Here is a 20,564-nt window from a genome sequence, read left to right as displayed (position 1 = left end):
ATTCTCAAAACCCCGCCTTCCCTGGAGAGGGCTAAAATCAAAAAGTACATCAATTAACTGTCCACAAGTGTTACAGAAAGAACACCAATCTAGGCAATAAACCGTTTAAATTGAAAAAGCTTCTCCCCAAATGCCAAACTTACAGCTCTAAGAGGATGCTTGTTTTCCTAGTTGTAAAGCTACAGCACCCTTGCACCTGATTTAACTCACTGGGATCTAAAGGTGATGATTCTTTATGTTAAGATTACACATATGAATGATTAAAAAGGATTCAACAGTTAAGGTATGTTAAAAGCACGTCACAGACCTAAGTGGAAGGTATCATAGGAGGTTCTAGACACAGTGGCAGGACGTGCTACATGTAGCTACAGGACACAATTAAATGCAGTCTATGAACGCGATAGACTTGCTAAACTCTAACAGTTTCTTTGCCATTACAAATAATTGTATTGATGACCTATAAATGTTGTTACTGTTAAGCCAAGGTCGGGAATTAATTGACAATCTGGACTGTCTCTTCTCCCTTGATGACTGTGGACAGTGATCTTGTGAGAGCACCATCTATCAGCAATGCCTCCTTTCAAACCGTGGTTGGGGAATACTGGTTTGTAAAATGAAGGGAAGCTTCAAAGATGAAGGGCGGAGATAGCACGTATTTTCACTTTTCTAGGCTTCAGCCCCTCTCTTGCATATAACCACAAAGCTTCAGAGCAGAATGTGATGAGAAACGCTCCAGCCTGATCTCTTGAATGACCCAGACAGAAATTTTGCCCCATGGTTCCAGAAGGAAATCCTCTGCCTCTGCTTTCTGTCAGAAAGACATCCTGGCTGAAGATATAATGGAATTCACTACAGCCTTAAAGAAGTTGTTCTAGACACGAGCACCATTGCTAAATATCTGTGCATTATGCAAGGCCAGTATTTGTTAAGCTTCAGCTTCAAGTCCCTGGATCATAAGCTGCATACAAATTAGTTAGGGTTAAAGTCTCCTCTTTGATGTAAAACTGGGAGGAGGAAGGGGGTGGTGGAAACAGAGAGTCATAAAAATGAAACAGCTTTTTGTACAATTTTGGTTGCCAACCAGAATTCCTCCACAGCCCACAAGAACGTGGAAGGTGATAAAGCCAGCTAACATGCCCAGGTATGAGCCACGGCCTGGGGGAAGCAATGGGCACAGATAACCTCAAACAGGTGTGTCTGTACCAGCAGAACTACAGAACTGAGCCCAGCCTATGGATAAAGCGGGTGCAAATATTCACATACATGTGTGTATATAAATGTATATGTTTGTGCACATATATACATGTATACACACACATGCACATACACATATATTTATAGGGAGATAAATAAAGGAAAAATCTCTCTTAGCAATACCAATCTTTCTGAAATTTCCCATCTTTGAGGTATGGAAAACATAGGATTTTTATAGTATCCCTGTGTTTGATTCCGAACACTAAATGCAAAGCATATTTCAGGAAACAGTTACAGAAAAATCTGGTAACTGCGCTTCAGCTCTGTGTTCTAGTGCCATACCACTACAAAGCTCAAACACTCGTTAGTGCCGTCCCCTGTATTTAATACAGCATTCAGATACCCCAGCAAAGATTAAACCATCAGCTTTGGTATTGTATGTTCCCAAGATGTTTTATCATGTTAATAGCTCATTTCAAAAGAGATCATATATCAATATGAAACCCAAACAAAAATCCCCATTAAACAGTCCTACAGCTAACCAGTCGCAGTGACTGACTTTTTAATAGTTAAATAGCCAGCTTTGTGGAGAAATATCAAAGTGAGAAATGGCAGGACTTGAAAGGAAGTTGCTTGTATATGAGTGGCAGTTCAGAGCTTACACTGATATAGAAGAAGCCATCAAAAGAGCTGTATTACTGCTAATTGTAAATTCAGCAATCAGCTTTTAGAAGGCAGGTCTCTGCCTGCAAAGTCTTCCCTACAGCATTCAAAAAGTGCCAGTTAGGATTTTCCAATGACAGATATTTTTCACCGGAAAAATATTGATTTGTTGAAACTGTTTGTGGGGAAAAGTCCTCTTTGGATCAGCTCCCAGCTTGAAATATTTCCAAGAGCAAAATAAAATTAAAAAAAGTGAGATGGTTGTTGAAAAGTAAGATTTCAATAAAAAATTAAATTTCCTTTTTTTTTTTTAAATTGAAATGCTTGTTCAACTGAACTGAATAAATTAAGGAATTTATACAGACAGAAAATAAAATTAAAAAGTTGAAATAAAAATGGACTTTTTATAAAGGTGCAAATTTTAGACTCTCAAAAACGCCTGGAAGATAGTAAAACTTGTCTGCACAGCTGTTAGAAACGAATCCTGAGAGAGGTCACAGTCCGGAAACTCCCAAGCTAGGTGATATCTGCTCGGCAGGTGAACGACGCTTCCGATTACAGGTATTATAATGGGCATCTATTTGAGAAAGGGGCCTTACTGTGCCAGGTGTTTTCTCTTCCTCAAAGAACTTGCAATCTAAACAGACTCCTGGGAGCTTGGAGATAAAGGAAGCTTTATCCCTCTGTTATAGGTGGGAAGATGAGGAAAGGAACGGAATTAAATGTTTTGCTGAAAGTCTGCTGGGAGACAAGCAAAAACGCTGCTCAGAGCTCTGCAGTCCTCTGCTCAGTGTCACAGCCACAGGCTCACACTGCCGGCTCTGGCTAAACTTCAGGGTAAAACCAGAAACAATTCCTGGGATACTCCCAGGAACACATCTGGCTGTGGGCCTTCCCACCTTTCACAGCTTTTCATACTTTTCCACAAGACATACTGTTTCTGAAGACGGTGTTTACCTTACATGTAACTCCATCCCACACCTGCGCCAGCACAGACTCGCAGCGTGTGAAGCGCTACGACCACTCACATGCAGCTCTAGGGAAGTAATCTATTTTAGGTTCTTTAATGCAGTGCTGCAGCTGGAGATGAAGAGAAGCCAAAATTAATTCAGCCAGCTCTTTGCCCACAGGCAGTAAGTCTAGAGTCTGCTAGTTTCTGGGTTAGGTATTGCATCACCACTGTTACTAAAATCAGCGTAATTCTGCCCAATGACCTCATATGGTCTCAGTGACAAGAGAGGGCTCGCAATGCTCCTCTGTTTCAAAGCCTCAGATTATTACCTACAAGGGGCGCTTACAAATCTCCAAAGCATAAAGTGAATCCAATGAATAAAGATATCCTTCCCACCAGGGAACAACTCTACAGAAGCTAATTCCTTCCCTACATATTCACTCCCTCACCTTGGGTTCACCCAATAAAAGAAACACTTATTTCTCCTGAGAATGAATTTGTTCCTGCTGCCTATTGCCCACTGGAAAGAGGAACCTCTTATTTCTAGCAGCAGAATTAAACCACCATGAAACCAATTTTGCTGTCAAAATGAGGGGATTATGAAAAAGGACTTAGAAAGTGTAAATATCCTTAAGGAAGAGGAGCAAGAGACCACATAACACACAGGCATGCTTATAAATAGGCTGGCTTTCAACGAAGTATCAGATCTCTTTTATTTTGCCAAGGTTTTGGCTTGGCGTATAGCTAACCGTGAGAGAAAACACGCTTATAAACAGAATCCTAATTAACATATATTAAGTACAATAAACACACAATTTACACACGCTTTCCTGTTCAAAACACTGTGTATACATTCTTGAAGTCTCACAGCATGCTACTGAGGAAGAATTCTTTACGCAACAAGGTGAGAAAAACAATGCCCCCAATTTCTACACTGTCAGTGTCTTTAATTTTGGGTGCATAAACAACTGACCATCTACAATAGATCACAAGGGAGGCGAGCACTGTTGTTTGCCACTGCTATTAGATGGAGCTTCTTGCTGTTGAAAACTAGATGGAAAGTGCTCAAAATCAGAATCCTGTAAAATTGGAAGGCACTTTTGAAAAGGAGGCATGTGCTGCCCCAGACAAGATAGCTGTGAAGCTTGGACACACGTATCAGTGGCCAGCTGTTGACCTTTCTCTAGAGCTGATATTCCAAGGAACAAGTGGTAGGTCCAATAGTGGAAGAATCTGTCTATCTGTCCAAATGACAGACCTGATCCAAAAGTCAAGGGAAGGCTTGATAAAGAATCAGAAGGACTATCCTAGATATTCAGGCAATGGTTGATATCCACTACTCATTTTAACAAAATTGGGCAACAATCCCACAAATTTATAATGGGTAATTTTATTCATTAATGACAAAGTAGAATGGATCCCTTTACTGGTGGGCAGAAAGCATATTAGCTTGTATTATAAAAAACAATCCTACAATCTTCTTAGATGCAACTAGAAAACGTTTCTTAAAAAAATATTTCCCTGTTTTCACTACCTGGTAATCACCTTGTTTCCTCAGAACATAGAGAAACACATGTGGCCATTATGCTTTTTAGATGAGCAGGACCAATAACCTGCCTGCTTGGAGCCAACAAACAAATTTAGAGTTGATTCCCCTTTATTTTAGTTTTTTTAATCAATGTAAGTCCATTAACTCAATGAACGGCCTCTTCATCAAAACTTGTGTGAGTGTAAAGTCACCAACATCAGACACAAGTGTATAAAATCAACAAGATTGTTTTAACTCTTGAGGAAATGGCCCTTGACAGCTAAAGAACTCTTAAGGAAATGGTCCTTGAGAATTAACTGCTTTCTGGTGCTACTTTTTTCCTTGTAGAACATTACAAAAAATTCAACATAGTCATTTCCGAGATTTGTTAATGTTCTGTATCAGAGAAAACAAAACAAACTGAACCCAGCAAACATGAAGGATGTCACGCTGGGTTTGGTTCTCTGAGTTAGACAGCTTGATATGCATTACTCCAACTACCAACACATGGATCCCATATGAAATGTACCCTTATATACATATGGAGTGATACCAAGAGCTTTTCTGATATACAATTAAAACATAAGAATGCTTCCCCTTCGTCTTTCAGGGAGAAAGATAAAATATCTGTCAGCTTCCAAAACAGTAACTTACCATGACACACTGCTCACCACAGACAGATTTGGATGTCTAAGGTCTGAATGAAATTAACTGGTTATAATCTTCAGTCAAATAGCCTTTCTAACAGCAGACGAAAGCCAAAGGATTAGAAAAATCCAGAGCTCTCATGTTATGACAATATCAACAAAAGCAAAACCAGGCTATTCAAGAGCTGCCCAAAACACACTTACAGACAGGAAGAGGAGCCCTGACCTCTCTGGAGCGGATGCACCAGGGATCTTTTGCCAAGTGTGCCATCATCTCTCATAGTAAAACTGCTCCTAGGGCTCTGTGAATGGCTCTTGGGGATAGATGGTAAGAGACAGAGAAACGTAAAAATTCTTCTTTTGAGAGGGTTTTGGCCTATTGCAAGCTCTTCACCCTTTCCTGTGAGGAAGTTAAACTGGAATTAATTACTTTTATACCGAAAATGTGCAATGCAGTATCTGGAAATTGTTCCAATCTGAGGGAGATACAAGAAACCAGTATTTTAGAAGTGAAGAGTGGTTTGGAATGCCTGACTGGAAATACTTCAAGGAGGGCAACCTTTCAAAGCTGGTAGAAGCTCAGGGCTTCTGGAAAACCACGCAGCTTCCCAGAGACTCAAAATCAGATGCTAAAAAATGGACACATTCAAACCCAATTACTTCATTTGAAAATTTAGGCCATGATTGAACCTCCTGAACATGCATCAGGATGAAAGAAAAACTGACAAAAGCAGCAATGGCAGGGACACTGCACAGAAATGCAATTGTGAAAGGCTAGTAATGATCTCAAGGAGTTCAATAAACAAGAATGGATCCTGCCAGACAAGCAGTGGAAGACTCCCATACTGCCAGAGAAGGCACAAGTGAGTAGAAACACTTTTTTTTTTTTAACTGTACATTGGGAAGCAAACAATGAAATAGAAAAACACTGTCTCTAGTTTTAGCAATTTCTGGTGCTCTCAAAGCAAACTAAATGCCTTCTCCACTGTCTACAGTATTTCTTTGCAAAGCACCAGTTCTATTTCATTTTTTCATGTACCTGGAATTAAAGTAATAGTCAAAAGAAAGAGATTGGAAAGATAGCATTAATGAGATCACTAATTTTACGGCAAAGCAGCCTATGCTAAATACTAATCTTTTCAGTGCCTTTAGGGCATTCATGAAACTAGCTTCTGCAGGTCTATGATTCATAGACACATAGAAATTCAAGTAGAAAAAGATAAGCTTTATCCACTTTCCTACCAACACACAGTTCTTTCCCGCTGTATGTGCTCTTCAGCTTTGCTGAGCCCAGCTTTCAGCATCTTAAATGAGAGAACACAACCATACATGTTATATCAATTGCAGAAATCATGGAAGTATCTTTACGTGGTCAAACCTGGAAGAAGTAGAGACATGTGGTACAAGACACTGGAACAGAGTCACTCCTTTGAATTAAACATTAGAAATTTTGTACTTTGACTTATTACCAATTTCTACCTCGGTATGCTTAAAAGAGCCATAGCTAATCAACTATGTCACAACCACAGCAGCTATATTAGCATCGTATTGTACATGCCATGTGTTAAGTGCTGCTCTGAGGTTCATACTAGACGTACCCCACCAAGAAAAGGCTTAGGAGTTCACAGTATTATGCTGTAATCTAGCTCAGGAGGAGACATCTGCCCATGATGAAGGTAGGGCAAGAGCTTCAGGCAAGTTTCATCATCAACCTGATCACTCCCATCTAATATTGTCTTTGCGACTTAGAGCATAAATTCTGACCTTGCACTTTGCAACACCCATCTCGTATTGTCTTCACTAAGAGTAATGTTCACTCAATAACTCCCAGTAAACTCCTCAGGCCTTAACACCTGATTGTAGGGTACGAAAAGTATTGATTTTTTAAACAACAGGCAGTGTTGTCCATTAAAAAAAACCAAACAAAAAACTGGGAAATTAAAAGAATGAAATCACGGATAGTGTTTTTTGGCCATGGGAAAAGAGAAGAAAGGGACAGTAAAATAAATATAGATGTGTACACACACTGTTCAGATGTGGTTGTGAAGATTATGGGAGTTTTCTCTTGAAGTGTTTTACAGATGGGAAGTTCCCAGAAGGCCAATGGGAGAGGTCTGAATGCCCTTCAAGCTTGTTATACACTATTTTCAGGCTGATACTCAATCGTATTTTGGCTAATTTTGTTAAGTTCAAGCTTCAGCTGTAGATGCCACATCACAAGGCTACACTAATTCTTTCCCCTCCCCTTGTGTCTTAATAAGAAATGTCAGATTGCCAAGCTCAAGTGCTTGATTCTTAATAGGTACTCTGTATTATTTTTAAGAGTTTATTATTTTTATATTCTTAAATTTCCACATTGTATTTTTATAATTTTATTTTGGTTCCCCTCTCTCTTTTTATTTTTCTTTAAACCACTGCACCAGAATGTGTTTTGACCATCTTCCAAACTGAAACACGTACAAAAATTTCTGAAGCATTCCAATAATTGTAAACTGGGCTGTGCTGCCCAGGCAGGAACTCTGCTTCTCTCTCTTTCTTTCTCTCTCTTAAACAAAAAGTATTTCCACTGAAAATAAAGAGAAAAAGGTCTTTTTGCAACATACAGAAGCAGTGAAATAGGACACTTCAGTTTCATATGAAACAGGCAATGTGAAAATAGTTTGAATTTTAACAACCTACATTAGGAAAACTATAAAATATAGTATGGCAATTAAGTAAATTGTTACCTTTACTTCTAAAAAAGAAAATCTTCTCATTTTATTTTAGAATTGCCAGACTTCTATCCTGCAAGCCTCAGGAAAACCAAACCCATCCTCTTCCAGATTTATTATTATTATTATTAAATTCACACAGAAGCTAAAGTGTGTAATGGAAAATTATGTAGACAAAGTCCCTGGTTGTACAGAAAATGACAATGCAACCTATTATTTTCAGGATAAATCAGCTCTCAATCTAATTACCATGTTCTTGTAAATATTCTATACATTGCTAAATAATAGGGCTTACTATCGTTGTCTGGATCTTGCAAATGACCCTGCAAAGAAAAAACAGACAGAGGCCCACTGATTCCCATGCATGGAGTCCAAGAGTCCATTCTGCCAGTCTCTTTGCTAGATCAAGACCACAGAGACACCCACAATTGCTTAATTATATTCACCACCATATCATCAAATAATAAAACTGAAGGGATACGTAAAATCCACTTGATTATTGCAATTGTTGCCCTTCCTTTACTTTGTTTTTTGCTTCTTCTCCTTTTCCATTTTAGCCCAGAAATCTAGTCAGCCTCCTTTGGCTTACAATCAGCTTTGCCCTCTTGTTCTGTGCTGCTGCTCCGTAGCTTATAGATACTGGGAGATACCTATATTTGTTAAAAAACAACCTGAATTTAAGAAAAAACAGTAGAGCCAATTCTAGCTGTTTTAATTTTTCTAAAAACAGTGTCATGTCAAAATTCACATTCCCTGTTACATCTGAGTTGACAGTGTCACTTTTTCAGAAAAAAATCTCTTTGTAGCAATGCTAATCTCTTTCCACATGCCATTTTAGCCTAAGCACAGTTTTGACTCAAAACAATACTGAAAGATAATGGTTATGTAAAAACCCGCAAAAATGTGTTAATAATAAATAAGCCAAAAGGCATATAAAACAAAAAGCCAAACACTGGATACAAGAGATAGAAATCACATTTTTTCCATAAATATAATTTCAGTGCAAAAGCCTCTCTTCGTAGGCATGCCAGTCTGAAAAATAAACCCAATGTTCTGATTAAACACACAGCATATTTTCATGTGAGGTTATGAACAATGCGTTTTTACGCACTTCTGGTGGAGAAACACCATCTCTGCTCTGTGAGAGATTCACCATAAACCATCTCTGCTATTCCTCTCACTGCCAGCACTGCTAAATAAAGGGGACAGCAAAGAGTTAAAGTCTGCTCTCTGCAGAAGCCTTCATCGCTTGAGTGGGGTTGAAGCTTTTTGCTTCCTCTTGCGTAGGGGTCAAATGAATTCACAATACTTGATTCATAGCGCAGTGTGGATCTGAAGAACAGAGGTCAGACAGGTTGAACTTCCTGTTATTTGCACAACCTAGCATGTTAGCCCTGGACTCACGTCAACATTTAGCAACCAGAATCCCAAAAGATCTTTGTAATTGGGGTACAGTGATAATGCACTATGCTGTGTCAAAGGTGTATTGCTGTTTAGTTTTTTCTGCAACTCATATCATGATTTTGCTGAGAGCTTGAGAATGACACGGTCATCCAATTAATTTCTGCTAAAAGCAACTTATCTCCCTCAAAATAAAGATCACTGTGCAATCTCTTAGGTGGGCCAAAAGCTCTTCTAGCACTGCAAGGGGCATGCCTGTACAGCCTCTCACCTGGTATGGTAGAAGCACATTTGTATGTCCTGCTAGGTAAGCATTCTCATTGATCAGACAATGCCTAACGTCTGCAATGGGAAAGATTAACAGAAAGCACCATATGAAAGCACTTTTGATCCCTTTGCATATTACGGGAGGAAACTATGTAACTCAGATGTGAAGGGAGAACTACTGAAGGGTCTTGAGATATTCATTATCATCTGTGAAATCATCTCACTTGGGAACTGCCCAACTTCTATTCTCTTATTCAGTTCCTCAAATCAAAACTAATTCTTCCACGGAGCCATGAAAACATTTACTTTCCTGATGATGAGCAAGGACTCACCCATCTAATACTCAGGTTAAGTTAATCCAAAACCAGCCACCTGGATGTATCTTAAAACAATAAAATTATGAGCAGAGCACGCACCAAAATGGACTTGCATTCCCTCAAGGGGCTGGCAGGTAATCTTGCCATTTATTATTCATACAGTATTATAATAGAAGTGGTGCTTTTCAAATAAATAGAAATTGATTGTTCCCTGCCTAACAAACGTTCAGCCTAAAAGCCTGATTCCACAGCTCCTTCAATAGGTGCATGCACTAGTAAATCTTACCTAACATTGATGTTACGGAACCAGATCATAAATTGTACACCTTGGAGGTCATAGATTACAACAATAGGCTATGATTAAGCTGATTATTATATACTCATGCTGTTAGTTCACTTTTTTAAATTTTAGTATATTAAAATGTAGACGTGCTGTCCAAGCAAATTAAAAAGGAACGTCAAGAGGTATAGTTTATGTAAAGCTGAGCCTACCTCATACGTTTTCATTTTTGTTCTGCAAATTTGGAGCAGAATAGCTGCGGGATAGCTGGTTTGGCAAACTTATAATTCTGAGGGCTACTATTTTGTACTAGGTCATCTCAATTATCATTAAAAACAAATATGGAGGAAGAATTTTGGAGATGCAATCTGAAATATCCTGATAAGGTTGAATAATCACGGATTAACTATCTAGTTGGACCAGTGTCCGAGGTCCAGACACTGCCAAGCATTTAGGCACCTGACTATCTGCGAAGGCAAAGGAGATGACATTCCTTTAAAAATTTGGGCCTTGATGCCTTTGAAGGAAAGAGCTTACTGCACAGAAAGTTTCTGCAGTTTCTCAAAAATGTTGAAATTTTGGATTCATCTGATCTCTGAAATTTGCTCTACAACCAGATTGTATGGCATTTTTTAATATAGGTCCACTAGTTTGCCTGATATAATTATGTAGCTCAACTATCTCCAATGAAATGTTATAATGTAACTCTTTTATTAAATAAGAAAATAGACAGTAGACATATGTAACCATAAAAAGATTGAGGAGCCTCATTTCCTGAAGTTTATTTCCTTTTTGTAACAAATATTTACTGTCAAATGTTTATTACTTTTACATTTGGATTTTTTTAATACTTTATTGAATTAAAAATACCACATTACCATTGGCTAAAAGAGGAGACAGCTATATTTGCCAGTAATTTCTACAGCTAATGCCAATGACTAGTGCCAATTTTTTTTTGGTTCATATTTTTGTAGACAGCTTTGAGACTTACGATACAAGCATTCTGCAGATGAGGCATGAGAAACACAAAGGTAAAAAGAACACAGACTTCGAAGGTTTAAAAATTAAAGCTGATCATTTCCTCTAAAGAATTTCTTTTCATTACCTTCAAATGCCAATTCAGAGTAGCATAACAGGATGCAAATATTTACTTAAAATAATGACATGTGACATAATTAATCCAAAGCTTCACAGTGTGAATGCTAACGCTTAACACATATCTGTAACAGAAAAATACTTCTAAATAAGTGATTGCAAATTGTTTTTAATCTGCTGAAGTTCTACAAGGCTTTTCATTAGAAAGTACTAAAGTCCTTACAAAATATGCTTTTTTTTGGGAGACACTAAAGGAGTGATGGAGGAAAAGAGCAGAGTTTTCATTGTGTTCTAAAGATGTCAAATAATAAGACTGGTGAAAAATCCTGGGAGACACAAACACTTGCTGTCTGTATCTTACAGAGAAGAACAGTGCCTGTTGGCTTGTTATTCTGGCAAGCAACTTGTCCCTGAAGCAATTCCAGACTGGACATGCAATTTCTGCATGAGAAATGCTGACCACCTACCAGTAGGCTGACATTCTCATTAGGCACTGGACTATCCAGAAACAGAATGTTTTTTATCGCAACAAGGGAAATAGCCAATATCTATTCCAACAGCAGTCAAGCTGGGTGACACCCACACAAGTGGAAGAACTTGAATCATCCTGGGTAGATCTGGGGTTTTCTTTATAGACCTATATTCTAATACTTTGCTTCCAGTACAGTAGTCCTGGTGGTCTGCATTTTCTTGATGGAGCTGGAAAATACAACCTACCCAGATTCTTTTCTTATTGTTTTATATTAGCTAGTTTCCAAATCCAAAATAAATAAAACAGCAAATGTGAAACTAAGAGCATGTTCCCAGGACTTGCAACAGCTTTAGTAATTTGGCACTTAGAAACCTCAGTTATCACTGATTATTATTCTCTTTGTTAACGCTGATTTAAGATCCCAAGCTTGTTCAGAATGGGAATAAGGGACAAATAAAAAATACAAATGGCTAGTTAATGACAGCAAGAAACCTGGCTGCTTCATGCCTGTCTATATTGGACAGAATGCTGCCAGCTGGTGCTGGTGACAGGACACAGTGCTTCATGACTTTCTTCTGGATATCTCCGAGGCCACACTGGAAGTAAGCATTTCTCCAGTCCCTATCTAAAGTGGGATGCAGACAAGCTCTGGTCAGAATGAAGACATCTAATTATGTGCAAGACCTTAGGAAAAGTTTAGCTGTCTGAATTCCAGTGGACATGTCGGACAGCCTCAAATACGACCTACTTCCAGAGACACTAAAAATCAGCGTTTCCATTTTGCCAACCAACCCTGTGATATAAGCCATGTTGCACCCAAATCCTGACTAAACATCATGTTGCTTAGAAAATACACAGGCAGGGGCCTCATTCTGCACAAATCTCTAAATGGCCTCATCAAACAAGCGGTCATTAATATTTCCTTGGCATAGAGTTAGAGTCAGCTCCTAAGAACATTGTAACGGTCTGAAGGTGAGGTTTACTGAAAGATCCAGACAGTCATCTAAGCTGAGTCTGTGGAAGCAGGCAAGCACTCTTGTGAGAAGAGACTTTCATCTCAGCTGAGCAGCAAAACAATCTCTACTGAGCACTTCAGCAAAACAGTATCAAAAATTGGTCCCTAAATGTCCCTAAATTAAGACCGACTACAAACAAAAGTTTTTCTGGGTCTGCTCTAGGAGATTAACATGATGAATGCGAGGAAAGGAGGAGGACTGCAGAAGTATATGCTGTTGACATGAAGGTCATGGGAGTTTGACTACTGGTTTTGTATCAGCAGTGCTGAACATGCTGAAAATCCCATTAAGTAGTTCCGAGGAAAGTACAGACTCCTTTTCTTGCCCAATGCTTGACAGCTTTATTTCCACTTCCCACCTTGTTTCCAGGTACGCCCCATGAGCTCTTACCTCCATATTTTTACAGAATGTAGCATTGGTCCCAAAAAGTATCTGGCACTGTTCATCAGCACTGTAGTGCATTCCAGGCAGCTTGTGAGGGAGCCGCACTGCGTATTGGCTTCGGGGGTCTGTTACCAGCAAACAGGTGCTGACCTTGGACCTGTGGAGTGTAAGAATTAAATATGCCTTTAAGGGAAAGCACCTTTGAACTGGAGTGCTAGATCGCTGCTGTAGAGAAGCTGTTGTCCTCTCTAACAGGGAATCTGATGACCTCATATGAAACAGTGGTGATTTTTCCCAGTATATATCTGGAAGCCTTCTAAATCATTGAAAACTATGGATAGAAAAGTCCTTGGGAACTCATCCCTGGCTAGGCCTTGAGGCAGAATCGACTATATTCACATTATTTGAGTTAAACATTTGTCTAAGCTATTCCTAAAAAACTGATGGAGATTCAATTCTGCCCTCAGGCTATCTAGTCCAAAGCTTCACGAACCTTAAAATGACAGCTAGAAAGTCTTCTATCATGTCTCACCTGAATCCCCCTGGCTGAATTTTAAGCCCTTGACTTCCTTCTTTTTCAATCACGGACATAAAAAAAAGATTTTTCCCTTTGCCTTCACAACAATCTTTTACAAATTGGAATATCGCTTTGTCACCTCCCCTCTATCAGGGACCAGTGATCAGTGAGTTCAGATGCAACTTCTTTTCCAACTTCATGCCCTTAATGTAACAGTAGATTTCCCATTTTCTTTCATTATTTTCCTTTCTCTCCCACCTCTAATCCCCAGAGTGGGGAATTTTCCATGCTGAACCCATTTCTAGCAACAAAAGCACTGGCCACTGCGCCAGACACTGTTTGTCAGAGAGCTGCATTGTAGGTCTAAGACCACAATTAGAGAGTTCAGACAATTCCAGTGCTTGCTATAGTACGTGTGAGTTAACAAGCAGCAGGACAGAAATCATTCCTGCACTGTTGAACATGAACTGAAATATGGATGCAGTGGGAAAGTTCATAGTGAACTGTTTAAGACCAACACTCACTAAGGGGTGAGAAAACACATCAGAATTACCTCCAGGCAAAATAAAGTTTCCATAAAATAAAAGCTATTTAATAATAATAATGACAGCAAAAGCCACAGCACAAAGCTGGCAGCATCCTTCAATGGAGAATATTTTTTCAGGCCATCTACACACAGACTTCTGTCATCGCAAACATGAATGGCATTTTTTGTAAAATGAAGGTTATCTGGGACTGTTTTTAAGAAGCTATCAGTACCTTGACAACTGCACATAATTTTTCTGCCTCTCTGCAAACCTCAGTTTCAAAGGGGCTACTGTAATGGAGACAGATTCAAACTTGCACAGCCTAATGACACACGTGCACACTTTTTTTTAAGGAAAATTGTTTAGACTTTCACTTTCAAATAACACATTGGATTCTTGCCTGATAGTATTTTTGATAATCAGCACAATCCTTACTTTAGGAAGTTTTCAAGGTCATCGCGGCTGCATGAAGACCAGGAAAGGTCACTTGGGTTCCTGCCCTTCACCCATTCTCCAGACATAATATGAGACCTCCCTGCGCAGGGTTGATGATCATCATCATGGCTCATTCCCATGCTGTTTGATTAAAACAAAACAAGACAAAAAAACTATCAAGTTATGATGTGGGTTTCTCATTTCCCATTGGACTTAGTAATGACACTCTTAGCAATTAACAAGTTGAAAACAGGCTGCACAAATAACACGGAATAATTCACCTACTGCTCTGGACACCTGTTCAATGAATAAATATAGGTTCCTTGAATTTATCCATTGCCTTAATTTTACAAAGGTTTTAGTATTTGTCTGTTTGAAACTTTTAAATGTGCTTCCTATGGACTTTCCTAACCAGGAAATGTAACTGTTTGAGGGTTCATGAGAAGTGAACCTGAGGAAGTGATCACAGGGTATCTGCTAGGCTATCAAAGGTAGTATTTACTGAAAATTTTGGATTGCTTTCCCAAATCTAGTGGATATGGTCCCTATAATCATACTGAGAGAATGGTCAACAAATTAATAGTAGAGATGGGCCAATTTTGTTGTTGCGTCAGTGTGAATTTGGAACAACTCCGCTGTTAGGAAAAACATTTCTCTAAATTTGTGGTATTGTAAAATCTCTCTCTCATCTAACTTTGAAGCTGATCCTTCTTTGAGTGGTGGGTTGGATCAGACGACCTCCAGTGGCCCTTCCAATCTAAATTAGTCTATAACAGAGACTTTATAACAGCAATGCTCAGATAGGAGCCTGAGGCAGAATCAAGCCCCCATTTCTGCAAGCGCTGTCCAAACAAGCACCAAGACTGGCCCATGCCAGTTCAGCAAGAGCAGCATGTGACCTACTCAGCAAAACAAACCATCTAAACAAACAGCAGATTGTGTAGTATAAACATACATGGAGGAATTCAAATACATTCAGTGAGGATTTCAAAAAGTATTCAGAAATAGAAAAGTATTACTTTAACCTCCATCCAACTTCCCACTCAGGACTCTTCCATCATTAGTGGAGTCTCTACCATTGGGCTGCGACAATAAATCACTGTGCAGAGTAAATCTCTGTTGCCACTACAGGAAGGTCAGAGTCCTCTGCTGGAGGTAAGCCTTTGTGAACAGCCCTCATGGTGGCAAAGAAGGGATAAATGATGTGACCAAGTTCACCTGCTACACCAGCGAAATGTCAGAAGTCCTGACTGGCAGTCCTACACTCAGCCCACGGTACCATGCTGCCTGGCAGCAAAGGTGAGTTAAGGGTTTTCCACCCTACTTTGAAATGATCATTAAAACATTTCTTTAAAATCATACGGAATAATAACATTCTGAAAGGTTAACATTCTTCCTTCCACTCCAACATGAAATGGAAAATGGCTTTCAGACAAAAGGTGCCTCGTATGGCCAGTGTCACTTTATAGCAAAATAAGAGTCACCAATTTGGGGCTGAAAACACAGATTAATAGGAACTCACTAGGTCTCCAGCTGGCTGGGCTAAGCAAGCCAGGAGCAGTCCCTTTAAATATGGTGTTGGACTCTTTAATCCATGCTATTTCTCCGCAAATCAGAGGCTCCTGTTTGCTTTCTTACTATGCTCTTGGCTTTGCTTCTCTCCAGTTTTGGGACTCAACTGTTCAAAGCCTAAACACGACATACATTTCTTGTTGCAATGAACCAAACCAGCTTCAGCAGTTTGATAATTATGGCTTAGATTAAACCGCCATCTATGCTATTTTTAGCTTAAAGTGAAGATTATATGGTGGAGTCTATTATTTTAGGTTTATCTCCAGGGACATTATTATTTCTAGCAAAACTACATTTAACATAATTTTTAGACTCAGAAGTTCATAGTTATTCTTGTTTTTAAACTTTTGTGGGTTTTGAACACAGCAGAAACATTAACATCATGCACATTTTGTTTGATGCACGCAGGAATAATTTAACAGTCTATTAGTAACTCTAACTTCAAAACAGTACAGAGTGAAATTCCTGCTCCACTGAAGTGAATGGGAGTTTTGCCATTGACTTCAATGGAGCCTGGATTTCACTCCAAATATTTTACCCATGTTGTTTCTACACACAGAGAAAACTCTTCACATGCTAGGAAGAAAGTTCCAGCAGTATTCCTCCAATGCAAATAACTCCATCTAAAGTTCGTATTCCTAAAAGTCAGGAAAGGAAGAGCTAAGTACCATGAAGCAAGGTATGTAAGCTTGCCGGAAATCTTCCAGAGGAAAGTTTGCCTGCCCAAAAATGCCAGTTTAGAAGGCTTGTGGGCATGCAGCAATCGTGTTAATTTTTCTAATGGAAACGAGGCAGGTTTCCAAGGTTTCTGTCAGCTTGCCTGCCTTGTGACTGCCACAGTGCTGAGACTCAATGTTGGGTCCTTCAGGTTTCTACTCTGTCAGGGCTTCTGTGGGATGGGACTTGGCAGCACTCCCATTCCGGCAGCTTCCTGAATGGCCTCCTAGTCAGCACCTCAGCTGTTCCACTTGATAAAGGTGAAAACAAACCATCTTCCTGACTTCCCAAAGTGTTTTAGGCTCCCTGATTTTATCTCTTCCACAAAAGACTAGTGTTTGGTCTAGAGTTCCTTCATTAAGATTAATGCCTTAGCTTTCTGATTAACTTCATTTATTCTTTGTTAAATTTGTTGAAAGTGGAATTTTTTGCTGGCAAACAACAAGGGCAACAGTTACTAATTAGTACATTCCTGTCCTTAACTTTATTTTAAACCTGACCTCATGAAAGATGTCTGCCTAAGAGAAATGCTGAGGCTAACATTCATTACGCAGCTTTGATTTTGCAGGGGTGTTTGAGGCAGATAGAACATATTCGGTATAAAGACTGAGTCAGAACTCACATCTCAGAGTTATTTACAGGCTTCTTCTGAAATTCGTTCAATTCTTACATGTGTGGAAATGGACACCTTTCTGAATCATTCCTGATTTCTTAAGAGAAATTCTTTAAAAAGTTGTAAGCATAAAGGAATTGAGCCTGAGCTATTGGTATAAAGCAAAGGAGCTCTGCTAAGTCAAAAGAACCATGCCAGTTTATATTAGCTTGGGATCTGGCCTCGAGGTACATAGGCAACCTCTACTGGCCTCTCTGTGATGAGTTTCTGGTAGAATGAAACCAGCAACACCTTTGGAGCCTGTTTTAATTGGCAGTACAGAACTTTTCCCAGCATCTACTTTACCTTACAATGACTCACTTGAGGAAAGGATTAAATGACCTGCAGGACTAAGGCATACCCTAGCATGCTAACACATTCTTTTCTGAAGTTCAAGAGTCTCCAGCTACATCAAAGGGATCAATTTTTCCTAAACACATAGTAAATGTAATGCCATGCTGATTCTTTTCACTAATGAATAGTCCCCCTCCTTTTAACAGAAATAAATCGGACAGAGCATTATGCATTTGTACTAAACAGCACTGCAAGTGCTGATTCAGTACTTTGCATTTTCTTTGTGATCATCTAATCTTACCTGCTATTCAGAAGTTCACATGGAATTAGAAGCAGATAATCAGTCTCTTGAAATATTCTGCCATGGGTAAGAGTTCTATTCTTACATGAACAGATCTTGAAAAAAGAGCTGGTAAGAATGGCTCTTAGATTAGAAGTAGGAATGTCAAAATGGCACCACATTACCCTATAAAACCACTGCCCTCTGTGCTCTCTGAGTCATAACTGTCCATTTTATCAGGAGCAGCAAACACACACTGCATGTTATCCATTACACAGCAAAGCCAGCAGAGCCATTACAAAGGAGCAGGACTCGATTCCCCTTTGTGCTGTTACTACTACAGCCACTAGCTCCGTTCTAAGCACAGGGTAAATTTCAGCCTTTGGTTCATCGCATTCTCCTCCTGAAGACAATGAGTTTCCACAAAGGCAAGTAAGAACAGCTTAGACTATCAGCCCTTAAACTCCTTTCATTCTATGTTTATTCAGAGAAAGCACAACGGGACTCTGGTTTCACACTCCAGCTTCTTTTCTAATATAAATAATGCATTGGTCATCAGTCAAAGACACTAAGGTGTCACTGAAGGAGTCCTGCAGCATATTATTGTTGCTTATCATCTGTGAATCCAGAAACAAGCTGACTGACCAGTTTGAGTTCTGACTGTTAACACAATCACAGCAAGGCAAATTTTATCAGGTGTCACAGGGAGGCAGCGACAACTGATCTCTTTGATGCTGTTTTTTGTAGAACGACACTTTAAAGTAGCATTGCTAGGAATAAAAAATAGTATGCAGTCTCTCAAAGCCCTGGCCTCTCTGAAGTCTGCGCTCCCTTCCAGAACACTATTCTCCATCAGAGTCTACGCAGCAATCAGAACTGGGTCAGGATGCCAGAACTACACTCTGGGCCTGAGCCGGCCAATTTCTTGTGTAACCCTTTTTAGCTAAATGCAATTAACAGCCATTTGTTTTCCCACAGCAATGCTAAATAAATGCACTTGTTTTGTTTGTTTCAGTCATTAGTGGAGCTTCTCCTCTAGACAGTTAATGTAACTAAACTGCTCTGTTTACCCTTGGTGTGTTTTCCAATGTTTCCTGTTATTCTTTAAAAGCCTGAGCCAAAGCGCACCAAAGCCTGTAGTAAGCCTCCTACTGCCTTCAATGCACTGTGCGTTGCACCTCCAAGTTCTTAAGGTCATGTATACAAATCTTCATCAGAACCACTATGACTCTCAATAGGTTTCCTATTAAAAGCGCCAAATCTGAGTTATAACGCCAAGGGCTGGGGGAAACTGATTTAGGAGATGCTTTAAATGTTTTCAACAGCTGCAACGTCGTGGCTGGTAACAGACCACTTGAGAAATCCCCAGGATTATCATCATAAACTCCCCCTCTGGTGGAGATAGATTATGAAGTAGGGGCAAGAGGCAAGTTTGATAGAAAATATCATCAGCAGTAAAAGAAGAGCTTTTCTTCAAAAAAAGGCAGAAAGAGGGTAGCAAGTAAAAGAAAGAATTATGCATAAGGGAAGCCTGAAAAAAACACACCCAGAAGTGGAAACACCATGAGCTTCTACAATCCTTCTGTTTCAAATAAGCACTTCAGCTGGCTGTTAATAAGAGCTTCTCCATAGCCTCCCTTGTGAAAGCCAAACCATTCCATTTGTCTGCAAATAATTGAGGGTGAGTCAAATGCTGGTTCACTTTAGAAACGAGTGACACTCAGGACTAGCAAGGCTACCCAAGGTGACCTGGCTGTCAGCCCAGCTGCTTATTAAACTTCTGCACGACACACGATTGATTGATCTCCATGCAATCGGCACTAACCTCAAAGTCACCGTTTCTCCAAAGGACAGTGAGGCTGTCCAGCTACCAAGAATGAAATGAGGACAGTGGTCTGTCTCTCACTTTCTCAGACAGAGAAATCCAAGGAAGAGTCTTCCTTAAGAACCAACTCACAAACTGCTGCAACTGTGTAAGCTCGGCAAGACATTAAAAAGGAGGAGCTCCTTGGGTCCACTTGCCTGGCAGACCAACATGGACACAAAGAATTGAGCAAAGGGCCTGCTACAGCAATGTCCCCAGTACAGAGGGGACAGAAGATAGTGATATCTCTTGCTCCTTAGTGGCACCACTAAGGTTTTTACATTCTTGGCTGATCTTTGTTTGCTGGAAAGCAAAGCATGTTTTCTCTACCTGTGTTTATAACAGGAGGCTCTTAGCCTGCAGATGTTCTCTAAAAGGCTCTGTTTCTGCAACGGAACAGTGAATTGCTAAGAGCTATATACCAGGAGCTGCATGTTACAGCAGGGTAAGGTCACTACTGACCTTCTCAAAAGAGCATATGAGAGAAGTCATTCCCTGTGACCCAGCTTGCCATGACTCACCCAGAGGTAATCCAGCATTAACTGCAGAGCCAGGATTAAGCACAAGATTTCTTTCCAAACCCTATTGGAGGAATACAAATGCAAAGGGACGGCAGAATGGACAACATCCTCGCATAGTGTGAGAGGGAAGGGAGAAGGGGAGCTGTAATTTATCCGCTCTGGCATTTCAGTGTGGGCAGGATGACAGTGCCCCATGGAAAGCTTGCTATTTAGACACGCTGTGGGCACAAATGCCATATGAAGAACATAACTGAAGGA

General features: G+C 39.7%; 1 protein-coding gene across 1 annotated transcript in view; it reads right to left on the bottom strand.

Moving 5' to 3' along the window:
* The window catches only part of ADAMTS17 (ADAM metallopeptidase with thrombospondin type 1 motif 17), a 191,965-nt gene that overhangs the window by 80,591 nt on the left and 90,810 nt on the right, over positions 1-20,564 (bottom strand). Inside the window, exons 9-10 of the mRNA XM_075159828.1 lie at positions 14,407-14,547; positions 12,934-13,084 (exon numbers count right to left, since the gene is read on the bottom strand). Coding sequence (XP_075015929.1) covers positions 12,934-13,084; positions 14,407-14,547 — 292 coding nt within the window. The remainder of the gene's footprint in view (positions 1-12,933; positions 13,085-14,406; positions 14,548-20,564) is intronic.

The sequence above is a fragment of the Calonectris borealis genome, chromosome 11 (assembly GCF_964195595.1).
Source record: "Calonectris borealis chromosome 11, bCalBor7.hap1.2, whole genome shotgun sequence".
Taxonomy (NCBI): domain Eukaryota; kingdom Metazoa; phylum Chordata; class Aves; order Procellariiformes; family Procellariidae; genus Calonectris; species Calonectris borealis.
This window is presented reverse-complemented; position numbering and strand designations above follow the sequence as displayed.